This window comes from Rhinopithecus roxellana, chromosome 5 (genome assembly GCF_007565055.1).
Source record: "Rhinopithecus roxellana isolate Shanxi Qingling chromosome 5, ASM756505v1, whole genome shotgun sequence".
Classification (NCBI taxonomy): Eukaryota; Metazoa; Chordata; class Mammalia; order Primates; family Cercopithecidae; genus Rhinopithecus; species Rhinopithecus roxellana.
The window spans coordinates 63,658,806-63,685,121 of record NC_044553.1 but is presented as its reverse complement, the minus strand read 5'-3'; the positions used below and the strand labels follow the sequence as shown (position 1 = coordinate 63,685,121).

The 26,316-nt window shown below is 48.2% G+C and overlaps 1 protein-coding gene across 1 annotated transcript in view; it reads left to right on the top strand.

The window, feature by feature from the left end:
* The first annotated feature begins 399 nt into the window (after nt 1-399).
* The window catches only part of CA12 (carbonic anhydrase 12), a 46,950-nt gene continuing 21,033 nt past the window's right edge, over nt 400-26,316 (top strand). Inside the window, exons 1-2 of the mRNA XM_030930814.1 lie at nt 400-677; nt 6,806-6,826. Of these exons, the coding sequence (XP_030786674.1) occupies nt 593-677; nt 6,806-6,826 (106 nt within the window). The 5' untranslated portion in view covers nt 400-592. The remainder of the gene's footprint in view (nt 678-6,805; nt 6,827-26,316) is intronic.

The window sequence follows — 26,316 nt, the reverse complement described above, 5'->3', positions numbered from 1 at the left end:
AAACCTCCCGTCTCTGGCACAGCAAGCTCTGCGTGAATTACTTTCTCCATTGCAACTCCCCTGTCTTGATAAATGGGCTCTGTCTAAGCAGCCGGCAAGGTGAACAGTGGGCTGTTACAGGACCAGTGACAGACCAAGGGCATGCCACTGACGGGATCCCTAGACGCACCCTTCTGGATGTGAGGCAGGCGGATCTCACCCACGCCTGCCAGCAGCTCCTCGGAGAACTGGGTTCACAGGTCAGCCCTGGCCCGGAGGAGCGCCGGGGACCCGCAGAGCGCGGCTGAAGTCAAGGCTACAACTCACCTAGGATCTGGGGCGCCAGCCCTCGGGTGGGCAGGGCGTTCTCCTCCCTCACCCCCTCCCCGCACGATGACATCAGTGTTTGGGGTTGAGTGCTCCATAAAAGCAGCCCGGGGGAGCCAGGAGAGCGAAGGGCGGACGTGCTCGCCACAGCAAGGAGAGCGAAGGGCGGACGCGCTCGCCACGGCACCCGGGCTGCGCGCACGCGGTCCCCGTGTGCGGCTGGAGCGTGAGCGGCCACCGGGAGTCCCGGGGACAGCCCGCGCCCGCCCTGCAGGAGCCCGCGAAGATGCCCCGGAGCAGCCTGCAAGCGGCGGCCGTGCTCCTCCTGGTGATCTTAAAGGAACAGCCTTCCAGCCCGGCCCCAGCGAACGGTAAAGTTTCCGCCTGCTTGTTTCCTAACACTCCTGAGCGCTTAGCCGCCCCTGGACTGAAGGCTCTTCAATGATAAAGTAAAATCTTTGCTGGGGGGAGCAGGAAAGGCGTAGTACCAAATAGCACAGTCTCAAGAAAGGATGCTCCGTTTTCCTTTGCTAAGGTTGGAGCTGGAAGCACTTTGCTTTCTAGTGGCGGTTGGCGCAGATTTAGTGTTAAAATGTTTGCGTGTACTCCCGAGCACCGCCAGCTCTGAAGATGTGGCTTGCGAACTTGCTAACCAGGGAGGAGAGGCAAAGCCAAGATTTAAAACAGTGTTCCCCCGATCCACGTTTGAAAGTAGAGAGGTGACTGTGGCATTTTGAGTGGAGTAAGCACAGAGGAAGGTTTGCTGTACTCCTGTGCAGAATCCGCAGACAGTGGTAGGCGCTTTTCTTTGGAGAACAGGATCTTTACCATTAAGTCTTACCTACAAGTCAAAGGGATGATGCATCCCATTCTTAATCATTGTTTTTCTCCAGGAGGGCTCTACTATGCTGAACGTACATGTGTGTGCACGTACACACGCATCCACGCGCGCGCGCACACACACACACACACCTTATTTCTGATTGTAATTAGAACACTAAATCCCAAAGATCTGGAGGCTGAGGGACTGGATGGAGGCTGAGTGGGGTGGCAGGAGGAGGTGGCAGGGGGGACCCGAACTGTGGGCTCATGCGGGGCCATGAGCTAACATGTGTATAGCCAAGACTGGTTCGTTAATCTTTTGGAATAAGAAAGTGATTTTGGACCGAAAGTGATTTTAATGGTTGAAAATGGATTCTTCCTGGCTATGCAGCAGTGGTGGGAAATATGTCCTGCTCAGCAGCATAAAAGCTCTGAGCCTCCTCTCTTGGAGGTCACGGTGCCCATGGGGAAGGGCAGGGGAGCCAGGCTTTGGATAACTCTTAATTAAATTCCAATCGACTAACTGGCATGATGTGGTTGATATTATCTCCCTCATCTGGTCAGGGAGAAACAGAAGGTAGGTGGGAGAAAGGAGTGATGTAAAAGTGAAAATCAAGTTTTAAAACCACAAACTTTACATGTATCCTCCTTTTATGCAGGGTTCACTGAGACCAAAGTTTCCCTGGAAATCTCTTTAGTCTTAAGCTGCTCCAAGACAAAAGGGAGAAACAGCCATTAGTTGACCCTCTTTCCTATAGCTGGTTGCTCCTCTCACTCTGGGGCAACTCCCCCTCCCTTCTCTCTCTTTTCCTGCCTTTCCCTGTTCTCCTCCCTCCCTCCCTCCCCTTCCTTTCTTCCCTACTTTCCCTGCTCTCCCTCTTCCTCCCCTCTCCCTTTCCCTCCTTCCTATCTCCTCTCCCAATTCTCCAAGTTGGGATTGGGGAAGCTTGCAGTCAAAACTCCACTTTCACCTCACTCTGAGGAAGGAGCCTGCCTACCCCTGGGTTCTAAGAACACAGCTTTCATTCTGTAAATTCTCATGCAGCTTCCTGGGGTTTTTAACTGCCTTAGAGGACAGGTCAAAGCAAAAATCACTGAGGTGTAGAATGTCAGTATGAACCCAAAGTTGGGGGTGGAGAGGAGTTAAGCCGAGTAATGGGGTCAAAGTGTGCTCTGCCCTCTGCCTGGTGCATTTAAACTTCCAGCATTGGAGAATGTTCAAGAACAATGTCAGGGGCCCAGGAGGGAGCATAATAAGGTGAAGTCAAGTGTCTTCTGGAGAAACTCTTGGAATTCTTAGTTGCCGTGGCTTTGGGGGGACATTTCAGTGAATTCTGCAGAGCTTGCTCTGCGCAAACCTGGTGTGGAGAGCCAGGCAGTTTTGGGCTACCCAGGTGATGTTTACTCAGGGAAAGTTCTAGCACCCAGCACAGGAAGCAGGCAGGGCCCAGGACCTCTGATATAGATCTTGGTAAATATCATTTTCTCAGGCATTCCCTCCAGGGGAACCTCCCTGCTCAGTACCAGCTCGGTCTGCAGGTTCTAACAGGCTTCAGGTTGAGCCTCCCAGTTTTCCCAGATGGAACAGATAACCTTCCTTTGGAAGGAAACTATTCCCCTCCAGGAAGGGCCTGCTCTCTCAGGATGCCCCCGAGGCCTTGGTCTGGCCTTGCCTGTGGAATCAGTTTAATCCTGTTAAGCCTTCTGTTCTTACAGCTAGAGGTGGGGAACCAGGGGATGCAATTCTTGAATAAAGCACACTTTCATGCACATGCACACACACACACACACACACACACGCACACGCACACATACACACACTTTTAGAAAGTCTTCCTGAGGTCAGATCTGAGCTGGGACCCTGATCCTCACCCGATGAACCCCTTTGACTCACCATCCTCACCTTCATTTTACAATGCCACTTCTCCCCTTCTCCAGCTCCTGAGCCCCTCCAGACACTGCCATTTATACCCAACGTGCCAAGTCTGGCGTCCCAAGCCGGCTCACCACAGAGAGGAGGGCAGGGAATGTTGCTCTGAAGGCTGCTGCCTTTCAACAAGTCCCCAGTTCTATGTCATCACTGAGACCTCACAGTCCCAGGTGTCATCTCTATGACTTTTATCCCTGGACTTTCTGGAGTGTGATGCTGAGGATGGGAGCTCCAACAATCTGAGGATGGGAGCTCCAACAATAGGGAAAACTTCGATTAGCAAGCTCTGGGGAGGGTAGAAGAAGATATAGGGTGTAAGGCTGTGATTTGAATGAGAGCAAGTGCAATGCAAACTGCTGGCAAGGCAGCAGTGCTGAGGCAGCAGATGTGTTTCTAGTGGCCTCCAGGATCACTGGAGTGTCCTGTGCCTCCTCAGGGGAAAAGTAAGGGTGAACTCCTCTGTTACTTGTGGAATTTTACATCCTGGGCCTGCAACTGTTCTGCTTACTAAGAAGTAATGATCTGGCTTATTGTATCTCTAAAGACCGGGATTACATCTTGCTAGTGAACGCCTCACACAAAAGACTGAAGAAAAATATCCAGAAGAGGTTTTATGTCTTCTATAGCTTGGTTTTAAAGAAATGCTTTCTTTATTTCTTTTCATTGTTGTTTCAGCAAAGGGGTGAGCAGTAAACTTGGGGGTCACATACAAGTTTGGTTTCCCTATGGTTCTGAATGTCTTCATCCAATTACTAATTCAAGGGAGGTTGATCTTGCACTCTCAACTCTCAATGTGCCCATAGCTGGTTTCGGGGGGGTCTGTGGACCTTCTGAAATGAATTGTACATAAAAATTTATGTGTCTAAGCTTAGGGATTTTCTTTTTTTTTGAGACAGAGTCTTGCTCTGTTGCCCAGGCTGTAGTGCAATGGCACGATCTCAACTCACTGCAACCTCTGCCTCCTAGATTCAAGCAATTCTCCTGCCTCAGCCTCTCGAGTAGCTGGGATTACAGGTACCTGCCTCCACCCCTGTCTAATTTTTATATTTTTAGTAGAGACAGGGTTTCACCATGTTGGCCAGGCTGGTCTCAAACTCCTGACCTAAGGTAATCTGCCTGCCTCGGCCTCCCAAAGTGCTGGATTACAGGCCTGAGCCACTGTACTCAGCCAGCTTAGGGACATTTTTATTGGGAGAGGTCCATAATACTCATCAGATACTCCAGGGGGTCTGGACTCCTCCACTTAACTACTCCAAAGATTGAGGAGATTTGAAGATTCCCTAAGTTCATGGCACTAATGATAAATTAATGGTAAATGTGATGGGACTCCTCTTAATGGGAATGTGATATTGGGCAGGACACTTCACCTTAGTGGAGTTTCATTTCCTCACCTATATATAGGAGATGGGCTATGAGTGAAAGAAAGAGATCTAAACTCTTCTCTTCCAGAGTGGGATGTCAATAAATAATTCCCAAACCTAAAATAATCAAGGTAAAACAGTATTAGCATGTTATATGGAGATATGGAGATAATAGCAAAAGAATCATTTAAAAAAGATCCTAAGTGGTTGCTCTAGGGAGCCGTACATGGTTAGGGAGTGTCAGGGAACTGAGGTTTTTGTTAAACAGCCTTGTAGAACCATCTCACTTTTTAAACCATGTGCAAGTGTAATTTGATAAAAATTACCAGTTACATTTGAAAATTAAAAATGAAATTAATTACAAACACTGAGGCAAAGAAATGGAACAGAATAACAAACAATATGAGATTTAACCAGCTTTAAAAAAAAGGCAAGTTCACTTTTTAACTTATAAAAAACACAATTTGCTTGAGTAGGAAATGCCAGGAGTGATAAGTGACCAGATTGCTTGTCAGTTAAGTTTTACTGCAAACTAATTCCCACGAGAGAAACGCTTTTCCATCAGTACCCTTGTGGGCCGATAACCACGGAGACCCTGGGAAAAGTTGGGAGGGAGGGATTTAGGAGTTGCACAGTCCCCTCATTGGATGAGTCCCCTGAGACGCACAGTGGGATGCGTCTCTACTCAGGGTCCCCTCCTCGGACATGAAGAGGAAGGCCGGCAAGCAGGGTCACAAAGCACAGTTCTGCACTTGTGAAAAAGACCTTTTGACATAGGAACGAAGAGCCTTTATGCATGAAGCGTGTGGAGTAGGAAGTAGTAGGTGACTTTTATTCTATTTCTGGCAGGACTTTGCCTACACATTCCTACTACCCCTGGAATTCTAACTCAGATGTGGATAGCAGCTTCCTCAAATAGAACCTTTTTCCCAGCTGGGTGCTGTGGCTCATGCCTGTAGTTCCAGCCCTTTGGGAGGCTGGGGTGGGCAGATTACTTGAGCCCAGGAATTTGAGATCAGCCTGGGCAACATGGCGAAACTCCATCTCTATGAAAAATACAAAAATTAGCCAGGTGTGGTGGCGTGCACCTGTAGTCCCAGCTACTAGGGAGGCTGAAGTGGGATGATTGCTTGAGTCCGGAAGGTTGAGGCTGCAGTGAGCTGTGATCACACCACTGCACTCCAGTCTGGGTGACAGAGTGAGACCCTGTCTCACAAAAAGAAAGAAAGAGAAAGAGAGAGAGAGAGAAAGAAAGAAAAAGGAAGGAAGGAAGGAAGGAAGGAAGGAAGGAAGGAAAGAAAGAAAGAAAGAAAGAAAGAGAAAGAAAGAAAGAAAGAAAGAAAGAAAGAAAGAAAGAAAGAAAAGAAAAAGAAAGAAGAGAAAGAAAGAAGAGAAAGAAAGAAAGAAAGAAAGAAAGAAGGAAAGAAAGAAAGAAAGAAAGAAAGAAAGAAAGAAAGAAAGAAAGAAAGAAAGAAAGAAAGAAGGAAAGAAAGGAAAAGAAAGAGGGAGGGAGAGAGAGAGAGAGAGAAAATGTAAAGTGTGAGAAAGCAAGACATGGAACCCTATTTCCAGTGTGCCAATGTTTGTGTGAAGAGAAAGCGGGCGATCAGTGCGTGTGTGTGTGCAGCCAGGCTGTGAAAGGGCTCCCGATCATCTGCTAGCCTCCTTAATGGAAGGCTTCTAATGGAAGCAGGGAAGATAGAGTGGGAGGAAGAGCTTTCACTGTGTGTACCCTTTGGTGGCTTTTGGGTTTTGAGCCACATGAAATTATTGCCTAATCAGATAATAAAGTTTAGCTTCTCTAAGATGTCTAGAAGGCGCCTACTCAAGCCCCCTCCTGCTTCTATGAGCCCCTGCATGAACCAACTGCCTGTGCTGCTGTTTGGAGCACAGTTGCCCTGAGAAGCTGATGTTCTTTCTGATGCAGACTCAGAAAAAGTTTTAATTTGTCTGGGTGCAGTGGCTCACGCCTGTAATGCCAGCACTTTGGGAGGCCAAGGTGGGCAGATCACCTGAGGTCCGGAGTTCGAGACCAGCCTGACCAACATGGAGAAACCCCATTTCTACTAAAAATACAAAATCAACCAGGCATGGTGGTACATGCCTGAAATCCCAGCTACTCAGGAGGCTGAGGCAAGAGAATCGCTTGAACCCAGGAGGCAGAGGTTGCAGTGAGCTGAGATCGTGCCATTGCACTCCAGCCTGGGCAACAAGAGTGAAACTCCACCTCAAAAAAAAAAAAAAAGAAAAAGAAAAAAAGAAAAAGTTTCAATTTCTGGGCATCGACCTCCTTTTCAATTTCACTCATATCAAAATAAAATCTGTAGTATTTTCTGTCACTCATCTGGTTCCATTGTACTTACTTACTGTGTTTTGTTCTTTGTAGGTTCCAAGTGGACTTATTTTGGTAAGTAGAGATTTTAAATACTTTTTTGTTTAAAAGAAAACAGAAATGGTTGTATTTAATGAGAAATACAGAAACTTCATGCTCTGTGGAGGTGATTTTGAGGGGTCAGAAGAATAGTTCTGGTATTCTAGAAAGAGAGTACAAAGGAATCTCCTAGGAACACTTCAACTTGGTTGCATACTACACTTTCTCCAAGCAGGCGAGCCTGCTCAGGGCACTGGACTGTGAGTCATAGCATCAAGGCTTCAGATTCCTGCAAGAATTTCTACCAAACCTCCAAGATTCGGAGGTAACTTGCCCCACCTCCAGACTGCAAGGGTCCTGGGCAGGAGAGAGCCTTTCTCTCTTGCAGGACACATATCCTGTAATAAACAAAGAAGAAAGGGCTCCTTTCTGAAAGTTTGGCTCAGGTCCCAGAACTTAAGCTGTCAGTATGTCTAGAATTAACTTTTTGTTGCCATGATTGTAAGCTAGCGATGGATGAAGAGGTGCTGGTCAGTCCTTAGTGAAAGAGGGATGCTTGTCTTAAATGGAGCGAGAGGAACACGAAGGGTGCGTGTTGCCCCGGCTTTCTGTGGGACTATCTCAAGAGCACGTTAGCCCCGTCTGGCAGACCTGCCAGAGAAGCAGCTGGAAATCAGCTTAGCTGGAGAGTTGCAGTGAATTAGACATTGGTCACTGGCTGGAATGGATGTGGCAGGCCAGGCACCCGAGTCCCCTGGCAAGTGGGGGAATGTTGATAATGTTTTGTTGGGGCACAGCCATAGAAGATGCACAAGATCGATTGTTTTGGTAGCAGAAGGGTAGAACTGACTCACTGGCACAGAAGACATTTTAAGCAAGTAGGGATGTGATCAAAGTTAAAGCCATGGGATGCAATGACTGTGGGTGAGGACAGGCGGGAAGTTGATGACTACAGTGCAAGCACCGTCCGGAGAAAGATCTGATACCAGTTTGCAAAGGTCAGCCTTTGGAGGTTCACCAGCCCAAGATGCATAGAAAAGTCACTGAACTGACCAACCAGCTACCTACAGGCCAAGGTCTCCTCAGCCCTAGCACTGCATGGCTCCGTTATTTCTAACATCCCTTATGTACGTATTATGTGCACAGACCATTGCTAAGTGGGTGGGTAATAGAAGGGTAGGCTGTGGTCCGTAGCTGGGAATTACTTAAAGCTCACAATTCAAAGCAGAACATAATAGCTAATAATAACATCATAAACAAATGCTTCAGAGCTCTGAGTGCTCAAAGGAGGACGAGTGTGCTAGGGCTAGATGGTCAGGGAAGGCTTCCTGGAGGAGGAGGGCTTTCACCTGGGCCTTGGAAGATAAGGAGGATTTGGTGAGTGGGGAGGAGGTGCTGTTGGCCAAGGCAATTACAGTAGCACATGAGCAGAAGTAAGAAAGAACAAGGTGGTGTTTGAGGAAAGCATGTGGGAAAGGGTTTACAGGGGAGAGATAGGCTGGGTCAAACAGGGGAGGTGTGGAGGGGCAGGGCAGGCCTTTCCCACTTTGTCGTGCTCCTGGAGAGGGCAGGGCAGGGAGTAAGTCTGTGTTTTAGGAAGAGTTACTTGGTGGTAGGAGGTGGAGGGGTAAGGATGGGAGGGAGGCAGGAAGGTGTTCGGCCTGTGGAGAAACCCCGTTCTGTGTCTTCACATCCAGTTTACAGCGGTGGCAGTGAGGAGGAAGGCAAGGCCAGCACAAGAGACCTGACAAAGTGAGAATGGCAGGTTCTGTGTGTGGGAGGTGACAGGCATGGAAAGAAGTGGCACTTGGGTTCTGGGCTTTATTCCGTGTGATCCCCAGTGAGCCATTTCAGCCCCTGGACCTTACTTTCCCCATCTGGAAGCTGGGTGAGGGGTTTTCTAGACCAGTGTGTCTCAGACTATGGCTTAGGGTCACCCACATCAGGATCACCTGGAATGCTTCCCCAAAATGCAGATTTCTAGGCCTTGGGCTAGGCCTGGGAAAGGGAGGGAGCCTAAAAAACCTGTATTCTTAACACACTCCCAGACTGACTGTCAGCTGCACTCTCTCAGAGAATCACTGACCAATGGTTTCCAAGATCCGTCTAGCCAGATCAGAGGAAACTTGCCCCACCTCTTCTGCTGGCCTCTCAGGTATGATAGAAACACAGATCACATCTCCACGGGGTCCTGTCTCTCTGTTACAGCCCTCCTGGGCAGAATGAGATGGCGACAGGGAACAGAGACATTGTGTCAAGGTATGGGAGGAAAATCATTTTTTATTTGGAGTCTCACTCTCACCCAGGCTGGAGTGCGGTGGCATGATCTTGGCTCACTGCAACCACTGCTTCCTGGGTCCAAGCAATTCTCCTGCCTCAGCCTCCCGAGTAGCTGGGATTACAGATGCCCGCCACCATGCCCGGCTGATTTTTGTATTTTTAGTAGAAACGAGGTTTCACCATGTTGGCCAGGCTGGTCTCGAACTCCTGACCTCAAGTGATCCGCCCACCTCAGCCTCTCAAAGTGTTGGGATTACAGGCGTGAGCCACTGCGCCTGGCTAGGAAGAAAATCTTAACTTCATCATTGCGTGGTGTTCACCGAGGGCGGGCTTCTCAGTGCAGCCACATTGACCCGTCCAGAAGCATTTCTTCCTGACCACTAGCTCTGGCCAGCCCTCTGTCCCTCTTGCCCCGCACAATTAGAGCAGCTCTTTGCTGAGGAAGCAGAGGGCAGAGTCTAATGACGCATAAACATGCATGGGGTAAGCACAAAGGCAAGTCTGGTTTTTATTAGTGACACGGGCACATGTGATGTGGAGTCAGCCCTCAGAGGGGACGTGTAGGAGAGGACAGAAGAAAGACAGCTAAGGAGGCAAACTCCTTCGGAGGTCCTGGCTAGCTCCTCCTTACGTCCTGACTGGCAGCTGGCGCCTGTGCTCAGAGTTGCACAGGTAGACAGAGGGCCCAGCATAAGTGCTGGAGGGAAACAGTTTCCAAGCAGTAAGGGCTGCACTGAATGGGGCAAGTCCAACCAAAGGCTCCGTGCTGGTTTTCCTTGGGTGCAGAACTCAGCTTCTCTGCACGTACACTGCTGAGTCATTCTCCAGGGGCCTCCCGCTGTCTGGCACACAAGGTATGGTAAGACTTCCAAAAGTACAAAAAAAAGGGAGTTCTACCCCTACATCCTCATAGCTGAGTCACCAGGCTGACTGCATGGACGGCTCCTCCCTGGGGAGAGGACGACCATCTGACTGCCAAAATGGGGCCAGCATCACCTCTTTGCGCTCCTCCTAGGGTGCTGAAGCAGCAGTTAAAAGTCTGCTCGGCTTAGCATGGCTGAGGTGGCATCACTAGAGAGAGGCTGGGGATGATGTGACATGGACCCTCCCTGCCGGAAATCAGTCCCGCATCAATCCCGCTGAGCCTGGCAGCTTCACTTACTCTGAACTGAGGGCAGCTGCAGGTCAGGTTGTCATATGAGCTAAGGACAAACTCTAGCTGGCTAAGGTATCAGAATATGTGCCCTGTGTGGGATGAAGATGACCAGGAGGCAGGAAGGGTTGTGGGCACGTTCAGGTCCTTGGTGTGGGTGCTGCAGTCCGTTTTTGAGCATTCATCCAGCTGCTTGCTTATGGTCTACACACTTTTCTATATTTCATATTCAATAAAAAGAGTTAAAAAGTTCCAGCTGGCTGGGAGAGTCATCCTTACACTGACGGCTTTTTTAGTCCTTCCCCAAGAAAAAATCAAACCAAACCAAACCAAAACAAAACAAAACAAAAAACCCAAAAACAAAACAAAACAAAAAAACCTCAGTGTGTTCAAAACACAGCAACCAGAAAGAATGACTGTATTGGAGCTAGACCCGAGAGCACATCATGCGATCCGAGAATGCGCGTGGTGTTTCATCCCTGATGATATCAGATACTGGCTTGCTGCTTCTTGATGTAAGCTGGTTGAGAAACAGATGAAAATCCCTGTTTGCTCAAGATCTGGCAAGTCTTAAAGGCGATGGGATGGCAGAAGAACATGGATGACAAGCCTTCCTCCTGGGGGGTGCGCCAACCCCGTCACAGCCCCACAGGGCACCTGCGAGGCCAGTCCCTCCATCCTGTTCAGGAAACCCTGGAAAGAGGGTGGCCTGACCGGGGGTGCAGGGCGGCTGGCTGTGGCTGCGGTGGCACTTGCTTACAGGTCAGCCTGACCAGTTCTCTGTTGTGGCGGGCCGGCCGTCGCAGCCCTCGGCTGTGGCAGGACTCGGTGTGACCCCGGCAGTGCTATGTATTCCTTGTGCTGTGCTCCTTGGTTCCTCTCCCAGACAATAGATTATCCATCTTAAAGAATTTCCTTTGGAAATCAGGGTGAGATCCTCCACTGGGTCAAACCTCATTCTCATGTCCCTGAAGTCCTCCAGGCACGCGCCTCTACCCGCCTTCTGTCCTGTATCTGTGGAAACATTTAGTTTCCGTAATGAACTTTCTTGGGGCTCCAGACACCCTTTCAACCTCTTCCCACAGAGAACTAGAAATGGAACACATGAAAGGAGGCCAGGAAGCAAACTCTTGACTTTCTATTCTTCAGCAGTGATAAGGGCACTGCATGACCTCACACCTGAATCGCAATATAAAAAGCAGGCTGCAGTGAGGGCTCAGGGGAGAACGCAAAACAGCAGAGAGCACCTGCAATTAATAGACCAAGGGCTCTTGTCTCTATCAAAGTAGAGAGGCTTGGCCATCTCAAAACACTCCAGCCACTTCTCGCCACTCCCAGCTGCCATCCTGAGGATGAATAGGGGTACAAAGTACTCTTAGGAGAGCCAGAAAACGCCAGACATGTTTTTCTTTTTTCTTTTTTTGGAGATGGAGTCTCGCTCTGTTGCCCAGGCTGGAGTGCAATGGGACATGTTGGCTCACTGCAACCTCTGCCTACCAGGTTCAAGCAATTCTCCTGCCTCAGCCTCCCAAGTAGCTGGGATTACAGGCGCCCACCACCACGCCCGGCTGATCTCCGTATTTTTAATAGAAATGGGGTTTCACCATGTTGACCAGACTGGTCTTGAGCTCCTGACTTCAGGTGATCCACCTGCCTTGGCCTCCCAAAGTGCTGGGATTACGGGCATAAGCCACTGTGCCCAGCCCAGATATGTTTTTCTTTTCTTTTCCTTTTTTCAGACAGGGCTTTGTCGCCCAGGCTGGAGTGCAGTGGCATGATCACTGCTCGCTACAGCCTCCATCTCCTGGGCTCAGGGGATTTTCCTGTCTCAGCCTCCCAAGTAGCTAGGACATGTGCCACCATGCCAGGCTAATTTTTAGATTTTTTAGTAGACACAGGCTATGTTACCAGGCTGGTCTCGAACTCCTGGCCTCAAATGAGCCCCACCCCCCACCTCGGCCTCCCAAAGTGTTGGGATTACAGGGGTGATTGCCGTGCCTGGCAGACATGGTTTTCATACCAGCACACTGAATCCCTATCCCCAAGTCCCACGGATTTCTGCTGAGGGTAGCGATCCGACCCCCTATCTTGGATTAAATCTGTGCTGTAGTTCCAGTTACTTCTAATTGAAGTTGTGACAGCTAGGGTCTGTCTGGATGTGGTAAGGCCTGCCCACTCATAGTTACTTCTCATCTTTCCTGAATTGCAGAATTGGGGTTTGTGCGTATCCTGGAGGCTTTTGACCTGTGGCTGCCAAAACGCCTACATTTTGGTGTTCACAGCTGGCCTCACAAGCTGAGTAAAAACAGGGAAGCTAGCATTAGTTCCTAAAGACAGGCATAGTGGAACAGAGGATGAGGCAGAAAACCAGGAGGAAGAAACTGTATAGACCCCAGAACCAGGTGACCTCCATGGAAATATCTGCTAGGCCTCTTTCTGTCTGTGGGCCTTAGGAAAGTAACAACCTCTCTGAGCCTTGGTTCCTTAGCTACACGATCAGAGTCATGGCATCTACATCAGTGGTTCTCCAAGTGTGGTCCCTGGGCCAGCAGCATCAGCATCACCTGAGGCCAAATGCAAATTCTCAGCCCATCCCAGGCCTACCTCCTAACCAGAAACTCTGGGGAGCTGGGCCCAGGAATTTGGTTTAACAAGTCGTCCAGGTGATTCTGTTGCTCACTCAAGTTTGAGAATCCCAGCTGTGCTTCAGAGGGTTGTGGTAAGGATCAAATAAGATAACACATGGCGAGAGGCTCACACAGGGCCTAGCACATACTCACAAAGCGAATTGTCTTTTCTTTCTCTTTGCCTCGCAGAGCTATGGTGCGGATGAAATGAACGAATCTAGAGGGAAAGGCCTTGTAAACTCTACAGCACCAAACACATGAGAGCTCTATTTTTGTTAGGAGGGGTTCTGCTTCTTCACACTTTTCTGAATTGTGAGTTTTTATAGCCAGGAAATACTCCTTTTATATTTTGAATAAACAAAAGGTATTTCCTTTTTGAGTAAGAAAGGAATGTAAAAAACACAAGGACTGCAAGCTCTTGTCCCAAGGGTCTCACAGGCCAGAATGTCCTTTCTAGCCTGGTCCTTCAGACCAAGGTGAAGTCAGGTCTCATCTCCCTGGTGCCTTCCTGGAATCCAGGAACCAGGTATCTGGTTCCATAACCATGGCCGCCTCAGCCATGCTCCTGAAGACTCCCAGAGAGCAGGCAAATCCTCTGCTTCCCTGTCTAGCCCATGGGGGCTGAGCCTGGTTTGGGGTTCAGGAGTAGAGGCCTAAGCCTAGGAAGAAACTTGGGGTGAGCTATTTGGGTTCTGAGCTACACCAGCCTAGCCCCATGCAGCGCCCTTTTCCCACTGGGGTAGCAACAAGCCTTGGAACCGTAGGTGCAGCGGGCTGGCAGGTGAGGAGGAAGGAGGAGCTGGGGGGCTGTCCTGCCAGGGTCCTTCAGGCCTCTGGCTGTGCTCCGACTTGCTACCTGCAGGTCTTGAGTCCTGGGCATTCAGGTGACAGCAGGGCACAGCTTCTCCAAGAGTCGGCCAGAGCCTTTGGCAACCTGTCCCCTTAAGAGGAGGAGCCAGTGGGTTGCCCTGTGAACCTGCTCAAAAGAAAGCGTTCAAGCAAAAAGCCTGAATTCAAAGCATGAGTGTGAAGGTGGCTGCAGGCAGGAAGGAGAAAGTTCTGGTTTCCCATGAGGAAGAGAAGAGATCAGAGAATGTTTCCATGGGATCCTGCAGTCTCAGGAGCAGGGGCCTCTTTCCTGGTCTGTTACTCTCTTCCTCTGCAGGGGCAACTGCTGGGTGAATGGTGTAGGCATCACAGTGGAGCCCAGGCACCATGGCCAGACTCTTCCAGAGGCCATACCACCAGGCCAAGAAAGAGAGATTGCACCTGCTACAGTCAAAGGTCCTGTTTTATTGGTTCTAAGATGTCCACTTTCCCCACATTTTAGCATCTCTGAAGTTGGGATATGTCGTGTTATCAATTGCATCGAGAAGCAATGAAATATGGTAGCTATTCCACAAATACAGAGAAGCACCATGTTAGATGCTAAGAACACACAGAAAGGGGGTGAAATGATTAATTTCCACAATACTGAAAACAGTGGAGGCAAAACGGTATAAAAATATGGCCAGTGTGCACCTGGTCTGACATAGCACAGAAGTATGATGGGGAATCATGTCAGATTTTGAACTACAGCTTTTTGCAACTTGCACTTAATTCACGGTTCACATATACTTTTTGGTGATGTTGGGTCGTTATCACAAGTATGTAAAAACAAAGTAATTTAGGCACCAGCTTTTTTAGTTTATATAAGTATTCATTTAAGGAGGAAACTTTCTAATTACCTGATAAGCATTCAATTTATGCCAACCAGGAAGGAACAAATACTAGCTGCCACCTCCTTGAGTCTATAAAGGTTGACTCAGAGCTGGTGTAACTCCAAATACATGGATCACTTAGCTCATCTTAACTTTTTAAACAATTTTGCAATTATTAACTTGTGACTAGTTCAGCTATATGGATTCTGAGTGAAATGGATGCAACCCATCCAGTTCTCAGAATGATACCTGCAGATTCAGGACAAATGGCATATGCTGCCCCCTCCTTCTAGGACACAGGGCTCTGCAAAGTCTCCTCGGTAATGATGACAGTGAGATTTCCTTCCATAAGGTCATGGTGGCATTGGCAAGTGGGGACTGGTGCCTTCCCAAGGTGGCCCCTCGTTGGCACACCGCTTTTCTGGAAACTCCATCAGAAATGGAGAAAGGAGAAAAGATGGAACTCTCAATGTCGTGGAACAAAGTTTTGAAGCAAGTATGAGGCAGTGTTTACTGTTTACTCTTTTGGCCTAGGTCACCAGGAAGCCCAGAGGCAAACTGATGTCTCCAACTTGAGCAAATGTCTATTCTTCTATGACCTGCAAATCTAAAGAAGCCACATTGGCTGGGCGCTGTGGCTCACGCCTGTAATCCCAGCACTTTGGGAGGCCGAGGCGGGTGGATCACTTGAGGTCAGGAGTTCAAGACCAGCCTGGCCAACATGGTGAAACCCCATCGCTATTAAAAATACAAAAATTAGTTGGGCGTGGTGACAGGAGCCTGTAATTCCAGCTACTAGGGAGGCTGAGGCAGGAGAATCGTTTGAACCTGGGAGGCGGAGGTTGCAGTGAGCCAAGATCGTGCCATTGCACTCCAGCCTGGGTGACAGAGCGAGACTCCATCTCAGAAAAAAAAAAAGATGCCAAGCAAAGCAGCTCATACCTGTAATCCTACCAGCACTTCAGGAGGCTGAGGTGGGCAGATCAACTGAGGTCAGGAGTTCAAGACCAGCCTGGCCAACATGTGAAACCCCGTCTCTACTAAAAATACAAAAATTAGCCAGGCATGGTGGCATGTCCCGGTAATCTCAGCTAGTTGGGAAGCTGAGGCAGGAGAATCGCTGGAACCTGGGAAGCAGAGGCTTCAGTGAGCCAAGATCACACCACTGCACTCCAGTCTGGGTGACAAAGCAAGAGTCCATCTCAAAAAATAAAATAAACTAAAATAAATAAATAAGCCACCTTAGTGTTACCCTTCTAGCTTGGGGATCTTATTTCCTGATCCTGAGCCAAAACCTTGTAACAAATAGATTTCTGGATTTTCATCTAGAAAGAGTCTTAGACTAGTGGTATCCTCCATTTCACCACTCTTTTATTCTACCTTCCCCCACCACATGGATACCATGATTTAAACAGTTTTTAAACAAATTTATATAGTAATGAAATGGTTTAAAATTTCCCACTTGTTATTAATCAAAGGCAGATGTAAAAACCAACCAAAGTTTTCAACTTGCCTGAGATAAATGGTTCACATTCATTCCACAAATATTTATTGAGTGAATACTAAGCGCCAAATATTGGACTAAAGAAACGGGTAAGTATGGGGGCTCAGGAAATGGTTGACAAGGCTTGGTCCCTACCATTATAAGACTAAGAATCTGGAGAACACAGCAAGTAAGCAGGGCCTTACAGTACAGAGGAGAGAGACTTCACCCAGTATTTTGGAGGAAAGGATTAAAGAAGGCTTCCTGGGGGAGGTGATGTCCAAGATGAGACCTGAAGGACACGTAAAAGCAAGCCAGGCAAAGGGCAGGGGATGGGACAAAGGGACAGCCTGTGCAAAGAAGGAAGCTGCTATGTTCTGGAGATTACCGAGGACCTCAGTGAGGAGGGAAGGGGCTTGGGGCCACAGCGTGAGGAGCTGAGCCAACCAAAGAGCTGGGACCTCGTTCTAGAGGCAGCAGGGAACTGCAGGACCTGCTTTTTTTTTTTTTTTTTTGAGATAGTCTCACTCTGTTGCTCAGGCTGGAGTGCAGGGGTGTAATCTCAGTTCACTGCAGCCACTGCCTCCCAGTTTCAAGCAATTCTCGTGCCTCAGCCTCCCAAGTAGCTGGGAATACAGGCACACGCCATCACGCCCGGCTGATTTTTTATATTTTTAGTACAGATGGGATTTCACCATATTAGCCAGGCTGGTCTCAAACTCCTGACCTCAAGTGATCTTCCCACCTTGTCCTCCCAAAGTGCTGAGATTACAGGCGTGAGCCACTGCCACTGGCCCACTGCTGGATCTTCTAAGTAGAACACTGACAAACTGGGATTAGCATTTTAGGAGGATCATCCCAGCTGCAGGTGGAGAATGGATTGAGTGTGAAACCCTGGAGGAAGGGAGACCAGAGGGATGTACGGGGAAAGGGAGAGGATCTGGACCAAGGGAGGAGCAATGGGCGTCCTGATATAATTGGACCAGAAATGTAGATAACCCAACATTGACACCCTGGAGCAGCCTGATTGTGGCTGAATGCTCTGTCTCTGCTGGGCTTCACAAAGTATTCAAATAGGCACCCAGTCATTATTGCCTAGGTGGGCTCCAGGCATGGGAGGGGAAGCTCATGTCACTAAGCCCTGCCCCTGTCTACAGCTGAGGCCAGGAAAGCCCAGAACTGCCGGGTGGCTCCAGCAGCCTGAGGAGTAGAGTCAGAACTTGGGCCTCTTGACTGCTGCCTGGTGCTCTTTCCCAGTCCTTTGGTGGATGCTTGTTTTATGCCAGGCACTGTGTGCCCTGCACTACACCTCATGCCGTTGAGGAAATGCAGGGATTTTTTTAACGAGTAAATAGTGTAGATTTGCCAGGAACAAATTATGCCGAGTTCACTTGCTTTTCTTCTCCCTCTTCAGGATCAAAGGCTTAGCAGTTAAAGAAAACACAATAGATTTCATACCTGTTGACATAAATAAATATTTTACACTGTTCGTTGTGACATGCTCATGGGAAATGTGGATCAAAGACCAGTGTGGCCGGGTGAGGTGGCTTACGCCTGTAATCCCAGAACTTTGGGAGGCTGAGGTGGGAGGATCACTTGAGTCTAGGAGGTTGAGGCTGCAGTGAACTGTGATTGTTCCACTGCACTCAGCCCCGGCAATGGAGAGAGACCCTGTCTCAACACAAACAGACACACACACCAGTGCAGTTGCTAGGAAAAAAAAATAGAATCCAGTCCTTGTTGCTGTCAGCAGCACAGGGCTGAAAGAGGTGCAGGGGTTCCTCCAGGAACAATCCGGAAACAGTGCCCTCAGGAACACGTCTTAGGAAGAGGTCGGGCGGCAGAGGGAGTGCAGTGATTAGCATTGGACAGGACCACATTGGAAGAGGGAACACAGAGGAGAGGCCATGCACAGTGAAGAGGCATATGCCAGAAATATGCCTGGACAATGGGCCAGGACTACAGGGCCTGGGCAGCAAGCCGTGATTCAGTGAGCAGATATCATGTGAGAGCAGCACACTGCGAGACAAGAGTCCAGGCTGCAAAGACTGACTGAAGAGGAGCGCCCACACCCCCCTATCTGTGTTCATCTGCGTATGTGTCTGTACTCTTAGATGTGTCTGTACTCGCACACACTCACAGCTCCATCTCCTGTACAGTTTAACCGGGACCCAGCCTCTCAGCTGGTTTCCAGGTTACTCATATGTGCATTTATAGCTCACTGCTTGGAACCGTGCTTGGGTGAAATCTTAAAGAGACTCCTTGTGGCAGTTTCCTAAGAGTCTCCCGCTGTTTTTTGTTTGTTTGTTTGTTTTTCTAAAGACGGAGTTTCACTGTTTCACTGTGTTGCCCAGGTGAGTCTCAAACTCCTGGGCTCAAGTGATCTACCTGCCTTAGCCGCCCAAAGTGCTGTAAGATTGTGAGCCACCACACCTGGCCAAGTTTCCCCACCGCGCCACCCCCCCCACCTTTTTTTTTGAGACAGAGTTTCGCTCTTGTTGCCTGGGCTGGAGTGCAATGGCGCGATCTCGGCTCACTGCAACCTCCGCCTCCAGGGTTCAAGTGATTCTCCTGCCTCAGCCTCCCAAGTAGCTGGGATTACCGGCATGTGCCACCAAGCCTGGCTAATTTTGTATTTTTAGTAGAGACAGGGTTTCTCCATGTTGGTCAGGCTGGTCTCGAACTCCCAACCTCAGGTGATCTGCCCACCTCGGCTTCCCAAAGTGCTGGGATTACAGGCGTGAGCTACCACATCCGGCCAAGTCTCCCACTCTTGATAAGCCTTTTAGTGGAATGCTGAACTTGTACATCAGCAAGGATGAAGCAGGGAGTGACTCATCACTTTGTCGGACTGTATCTGCACAGATGCCTGGTAAGAAAACTTGTTATGCCCTGGTAAAAAGTTAAGAATTACAGGCACCAAATGTCTCCTGCCACATAGCTGTCCCATGATGGTGTGGGCACGTCTTGGGTTAATCATCAAGCGTTGACTTTCCTGCAAAGGCTGATTTTCACTTGTCAAATTATCACTGCTGAATTGTTTCAGTCAATCGTGGTTTTAGAGCTTGAGCCTGCTGCATGCACAGCAGTGTTCTAGGACTTCCAAGAGGAACAGGGGGTGAGCAAGGAGCCATTTGTACCCTCGAGGAGGGTTATCTAGAAGAAGGGTGTGTCTGAACAGCCTAGGGGTCAGCGTCCCCACAGCAGCTGCATAGGCAGATAGATGCACACAGCCTGGCCCCAGGGAGGTGCTCAGGAAACACTTGTTGATGAATGAGGAAAGAATGGGCTATTTCTCTATTTATTTTTGGCTCTGGGACTCCGGGAAGGCACCAGAGAGGAGGTGACACTGATCTGGGATGGTCGGATTTCAGAAGTGAAACCGACCTGAAAGGAACTGCCACATCACCATGCGCATCTCATTAGAAGTAAAAGGAGACATGTAGGAAACCTTAGATTTGTTTTTGGTGAAGTGACAGAGAGAATTTGCTCTAAAAGGTTGGAAACCAGCCCCTAAGAAAACAAGAAAGAATTGAGACCAGTCAGCTCAGGAGGGCCTGGGACCCAGCATGTGTGAGAGTCTACCTTGTCCAGACTCTGATCTTACGCAGTGATTCCTCACAGCACCTGGTGAGATAGGTACTGCCACTTCCATTTTGTAAGTGAGGCCCAGAGAAGTGAAGAAATGTGCCCTAGGTCACATAGCTAGTCGGTGGCAGAGCTGTGATTGGCAGGTTGGTCAAATGCCTCCAAAGCCCTCGACCTTCCCACTATACTTCACGCATCTCTAGAGAAGAGGCAGAAGTAGTCAGGATGAAGGTCTTCAGGTTTAAGAAGAACTACGAAAAAGCAAAATATTTTTGTTTTTGTGGTTTTTTACTATAAAGAAAAACGTTAAATAATAGCAAGAGTGCTATAGGTCAAATATCAGAAGGAACATCCTTATTGTGAAATCTGTTAACGTGAAACATTGAGCCAGCACCAGGTCAACATTCAGGGGCCAGTCAACCTTCACTTTAGTTCGGGCTGCATCCTGGGGAACTGCAGGAAGTTTCTGTCTTTTATCAGATCCCCTCTGTGGGTAACTTCCAGACTCCCCAGGGATTGTTCACAAAGTGGCTGGTTCTCCACTCCCTCCAGCTCTGGACCATTGTCCAGGGTTTATGTGCTGGTCACCTCTTACCACCTCATAGCCGTTGCTACTGCCTGGGCTCTGGACCCTCCAAAGAGCATTGAGAGTCTGCTGTCGTGGAGGATGTGAACTGTCACGGTTCAGAACTCAGGCTTGCTACTCACTGGCAGTGTGACTTTGGCCATATTAGTCAATCCTTCTGTGCCTGGGTTCCCTTGTCTATTAAATGGAACATAGTCTCTATATCATAACATTGTTATGCAGATTGCAGTAATTGACGCACGTTAAGCTTACAGAATGGCAGTTGACAAATTGTGGCCCATGGGTCAAATCCAGCCCAACCCTGTTTTATAAATAAATTTCTTTGGAACACAGCTATGTTCATTTGTTTGCATATTCTCTGTGGCTGCTTTTGGGTTACAATAGCAGAGCTGGTAGTGACAGAGACCACAGGGCCTGCAAAGCTTCAAAAACTTACTCTCTGGCCTTTTGCAGAAAAAGTTAGCCAACCCCTGATATAGAACAATGCCTGGGACATAGAAAGTGCTCATTAAATGGTAGCTTAAACAAGGAAAAGGGAAAGAAACCTCACTAGTTCTTGGAGTTTAACAAAACTTGAATAAGGTCCTATGATGACTGCTTAGACAATGACAACTGAAAAGGAACATCTAACACAGCTGTTTGTGTGATCAGTGCTCCCTGAGGGCAGTGATCACGTCCTGCCTCCTCAATGCCAGGAGATGCTGCCATCATGCTGCATTCCATGGACTGTAGTCCCTCCTGACTGTGTTCTCCCACCACTCTCTCCTGACCCAGAGAATGACTGACAGAGAGAATAGCCAACTCCTTCAAGATCAACCTCCACGGTGGGGCATGCTCTGGTACCTCTTTCTTCACGGCCACGAGGGGACAATCACAATAGTTCAGTCTCGACCTTCCAGTCTCTTCCCTGTGGACATCTTAGGCAGGATAACTCTCTGTTGTGCAGGACTGTCCTGCGCATTGCAGGATCCTTAGCAGCCTCTCTGGTCTCTGCTCACTAGATGCTAGTAGCACCCTCCAGTTGTGACAGCTGAAAATGTCTTCAGACATTGCCAATGTCCCCTGAAGGGCAAAATCACCCCAGTTGAAAATCACTGGCTTAGTCTAAAATAGCATCACAGGTGGAGCAACAGAAATCCGGTCTAGGATGGCTTAACTTCATCCTTAGAAAAACAGTGTTTTTTGCAAAGGCACAAACCTACTAAAGATGCATCCAGTTTGTATTATTGTATCATTAAACAGAGCACAGAGCATCTCAGCTTGAAGCAGCAGCATCTGGACTGCTCCATCAGGGGCTACAATTCCACTGGGCAGCTCCCTGCCTCACATCTGTGTAGCTAGGAGGGTCTACCAAAGAGCTGCCTTCCATAGCCCAGAGAGGGCCTCCCCCAGAGTGTGGAAGATGCTTATGAATCCCCCCACCGCTGGCCCCATGCTAGCTTTCCAGCTTCACTGTATTTACATCCGACGCCACCTCAAGTGTCAGGAAGAAACTGTTGATAGCTTTAAAATAATAGTTTATTCACTGATTCCTTTGTTCTCTCCTCCAGTCTTTAATGAATCCCTTTGTGGGCTGGTCACAGGGAACCAGAAACAGAGCCCTTACCTTCAATGGGCTGGTAGGTGAGGGGGAGGTAGATATATAAGCAGGTGATTACAATGAAGCACATTAAGTGCTATGATGACGTGTGCTGGTATTGTGGAACACAAAGGGGACAAATAACCTCAATTCGGGGGCATGTGTGGCTGTCAGCAAAGGCTTGCCTGAGGAGCTAATTCTGGAAACACACAGGAGTTAGCAGGGCACAGAGAATATGCGAGTATTTATGTGCATGGGTGGTGTGTGTTTTAGGGATGAGGATGACATCCCATTGCAGGCAACAGAGGCCCCAAAAAGTAGGTGAGAGCACGTGGCCCAATTAGAGAATCAGCAGCCTAGTGTTTGAGGGGTGGTGTTGGGAGACAGTTCTCCATGGGTCTTTCATATTTCAGCATATCTGTGAACAGAGACACTAGACAGGTTTTGTTCCAGACTTGCTTTTAAAGAATGTTTATGTAACAAATAGTCTTAGATGATAGTGACAATATCTCCCTGCAGGGCAAAGAGCAGATTTATTTGCTGTCAGTATAATAAAGATCATGTCTCCTTTCAGGGGTAAATGTTAGACAGGTTTGCTAGCTGCCACCTTTAAAAGATTGAGGTTTCCCGAACCTTGAGTTCCTCAGCCAATGATGCTGAGCAGTTTGCATGTGCCAGCATCACTTGGTCCACATATCATTCTGTGGAATTGTGGCTGGGGAAACAGGTGCAAATGTTACTCTGGCTACCGCTGTGAGTATTAAACTGAGGTCCTATGATGAATGCTTAGACAATGACAACCTGAAAAGAACATCTAACACAGCTGTTTGTGTGATCAGTGCTCCCTGAGGGCAGTGATCACGTCCTGCCTCCTCAATGCCAGGAGATGCATCCTTTGTCTCTGACCCAGGCATCTCATGTCTTCTGCCAACATCCATGAAACTGGCAGACTAACTTGTTAGCTGCAAGCAGGATAAAAGTTCTGAGCCTCCGCACTTGTGGACAGGTGACGAGTGAGGAAAGCAAAGCCTGGAGAAGTGAGTGAGATTGTGAGGGTCTTGTGTGCTACATGACAGAGCTTGACATTTATCTCAAGGAACCACTGAAGAACTTTCAGCAGAAAACTGTCTGGATCTAGTGTGCACTGTTGTGGAGAGTGGAGAGCTGGAGGGTGAGCCTGGAGAAACACGGCCAATGAGGGGTACAGCTGTGGGGCAAGTGGTCTGAACAAGGGCTGTGCCAGTTGGAAGAGTGGCGGCCAAGTTTAAAACAAACTTCGTACTACCCTTGATAGCATTTTCTTTTTTTCTGATCCAGGATTCAATCCAGATAGCATTTATCTGTGTTCTCTCTTTAGACCTTTTTTGCCCTTGACATTTCTGAAGCATGTAGAACAGACCTTGTAGCACATAGCATATAGATCTTATAGAATGTCCCTCGATCTTTATTTGTCTGAGGGTTTCTCAGGACAGGAGTGAGGGTGTATGTGTATATATATGTGTGTGTGTGTGTGTACATATATATGGTTAGGGTTAGGGTACATATACATATACACAGCAGAGCGCGCGAGAGAAAGCAAGTGTGCAAAATATTAACAATTGGTGATTCTAGGTGATGGCTGGAAGTGAGGGTTGAAAGAGAGGAGAGGAACGAGTCAGTTGTGATGGCCAGGCATTTGGTGTGGTGGGTGGTATTACCAGCTTACATAGAGAGTTGAGGGGAGCTTTGGAGGGAGGAAGGGGGGAAGGAAAAGATGGTGAGTTTGGTTACTTAAAAAATGAATTGCTTGCCTGAGTCCCCTTCCAGTCACGTCTGGTTTCAGGATCCCATGGATTATCCAAAGGAAGTACCCAGTAGGCAGGTGGTCTGGAGCTCAGAGGAAACCTGGGCAGGGGTAGCTCTGGTGTTGAAGCCTTGAGAGGGGACAGCTTTGCCCCAGGGGAGTGTGTCTGTAAGAAGGAGAAGGGGCCAATGATATAAACCACCGTGACAGCTGGCATTGAGGGGCAAATGGCCACAGAGATCTGAGAAAGGGCAGGGAAATGGGAGGACAATTCAGCAAAGCAGCATCCCCAGAAACAGAGGGTTCAGAAATCGGGAGTTGGGGGTTAGTGCCACCAGGGTCAAGGGCTGCATGAAGTGCAAGGATCGAGAATCTATGTGGACTCGGTGGGACGTGGGCGTGGAAGAGCAGGGAGGTCTGAATGGGAAGTGGGGGCACAGATGCGGGCATGTACACAGTTCTTTGAAGATGCTCAGCTGAGGAGACGAGAGTAATCAGGTCAGGGGCAAAAAGGGGTACCCGCCTGAGGAAGTAAACATTGGATGTCCATGACTGAGAGTTAGTTCAAGGTTACATTCAATTTAGATACCCTGATTTCCCCCGGCCTCCTGTCTAAATGCCAAATCAAGTCATGGCTTCCCACCTACTGCTTCTCACTCTTCACAAAGATGAGTGCTGGGAAGGCGGATGGGGACAGGGAGCGTTTTCTTGTCAGCCAGGGGAGACAGCAGTACCAGTGATGAAAAGCACCTGTGACATTTTCAAGTCTCTCTCTGCCAGGAAAGGAGCCTGTGTCACAAAAGCAGCCTCTGCCCACAGTATTTGCTCTCCCACTGGTTTCCTGTGAGCACCAGGGAACAGCTATATCACCCTGTGTGGAATATGCCTTTATGATCATGATCATTTGAAGTTCTCTCTTTTCACTCAAGAGCTTGTCGCAAATAATAGCCTCGTTGACCCCAGGCCCTCATTTTCTGGAAACCAGGCTGTATTTTCTCCGTCTTCCTTTCCTTCCAGCTGCCTCGCAGCACTCTGCACCGCTTATTTTCTAAAACTCAAACAGGAGAAACACCAACATTTTATTTCGGTCAATAACTATTTTACACAAGAGAATCCGTAGCAATTTAACCAGAGTCAAATATTGAAACTACAATAAAATGCAAAACTACGAATGAATAACCAAATTGTGGTATATCCATAGAATAGGATATTATGCAATCATAAAAAGGCATGAAGGCCATTTTTATTCCATAGAAAGGAATGCTACAACATGGATGAACCTTGAAAACGTTATGCTAGATGAAAATAGCCACCTGCAATTGACCACATATTGTATGATTCTGTTTATATGAACTATCCGGAAGAGGCAAATCCACAGAGGCAGAGAGCAGATTAGTGGTTGCCAGGTGCTGAGAGCAGGGAGAGTGGGAAGTGACTACTTCACAGGTATGAGGTAACCTTTGGGATGATGAAATGTTCCGGATCTAAGTGGGGGTAATGTTTGCACAACGTTGTGAATATACTAAATTTTACTAATGGTAGTTTTATGTTCTATGTATTTTACCACAATAAAAAATTAATTAAAAAAAAAGAAAAGAAAGCAACTTCCCCCTGAGACCAGAGAGAAAAAGGGCCTGGCTCTGCTCACAAGAACCACAAGGCCTTCAATGTGATGAGGGTTTCACAGCAGCTCTTCTCTGCTTTGACTGCACATGAGAATCATGTGGGCAGTTTTTTAAAGCCCCTCCCACCTCAACACCAAGACCAATTAATCCTGATCTCAGGTACTGGGGCTGGGAGCAAAATCAGGAGCTCTTGGAGATTCCAGTGTGTAGCCGCAGTTGAGAAATACGGCTCTGGGCTAGGGGTTCTCCAAATGCGGTTCCTGAATCCAGCAGCAGCAGCAGCACCTGGGAATGTGTTAGAAATGCAGATGCTGGGGCTCTGTCCATGAATCAGAAACTCTGAGGGTGTGGCCCAGCAGTCTGTGTGGGAACAAGCCCTCTACGAGATTCTGATGTGTACTCAAGTTCTGGCAACCACTATTCGAGTCTAGGCCAAGCAAACGACAGAGTTTTTCTCAACCAGTGAGTATTCACTGAGCATCTGCCATAAGTTTGGTTCCATAAAGAGTGTCGTGAAAATAAAAAGACCTATCCCAGCTCCTCTCTAGCATCTGGTGGGTTAGATTCTTGGAAAAGAAATGGTGCATCAAAATGAGATGAGCCTTTGTATGGCTAAACAATATTCTGTTGTGTGTCTGTGCCACATTTTGTTTATCCATTCATCTGCTGATGGACAATTGACTTATTTTCACCTTTTGGCTAACATAAATAATGCTGCTATGAACATGGGTGTACAGGTATCTCTTTGAGTTCCTGCTTTTAATACTTTGAGATCTATACCTAGGATTAGAATTACTGGATCAGGCGAGGTGTGGTGGCTCACACCTGTAATCCCAGCACTTTGGGAGGCCAAGGTGGGTGGATCACTTGAAGTCATGAGATCGAGAGTGGTGGAACCTCGTCTCTACTAAAAATACAAAAATTAGCCGGGTGTGGTGGTGTGCGTCTGTAATCCCAGCTACTTGGGAGGCTGAGGCACGAGAATCGCTTGAACCCAGGAGACAGAGGTTGCAGTGAGCTGAGATCACACCGCTGCATTTCAGCTTGGGCGACAGAGCGTGAGACTCAAAAAAAAAAAAAAAAAAAAAGAACTGCTGGATTATATGGTAATTCTATTTCAAC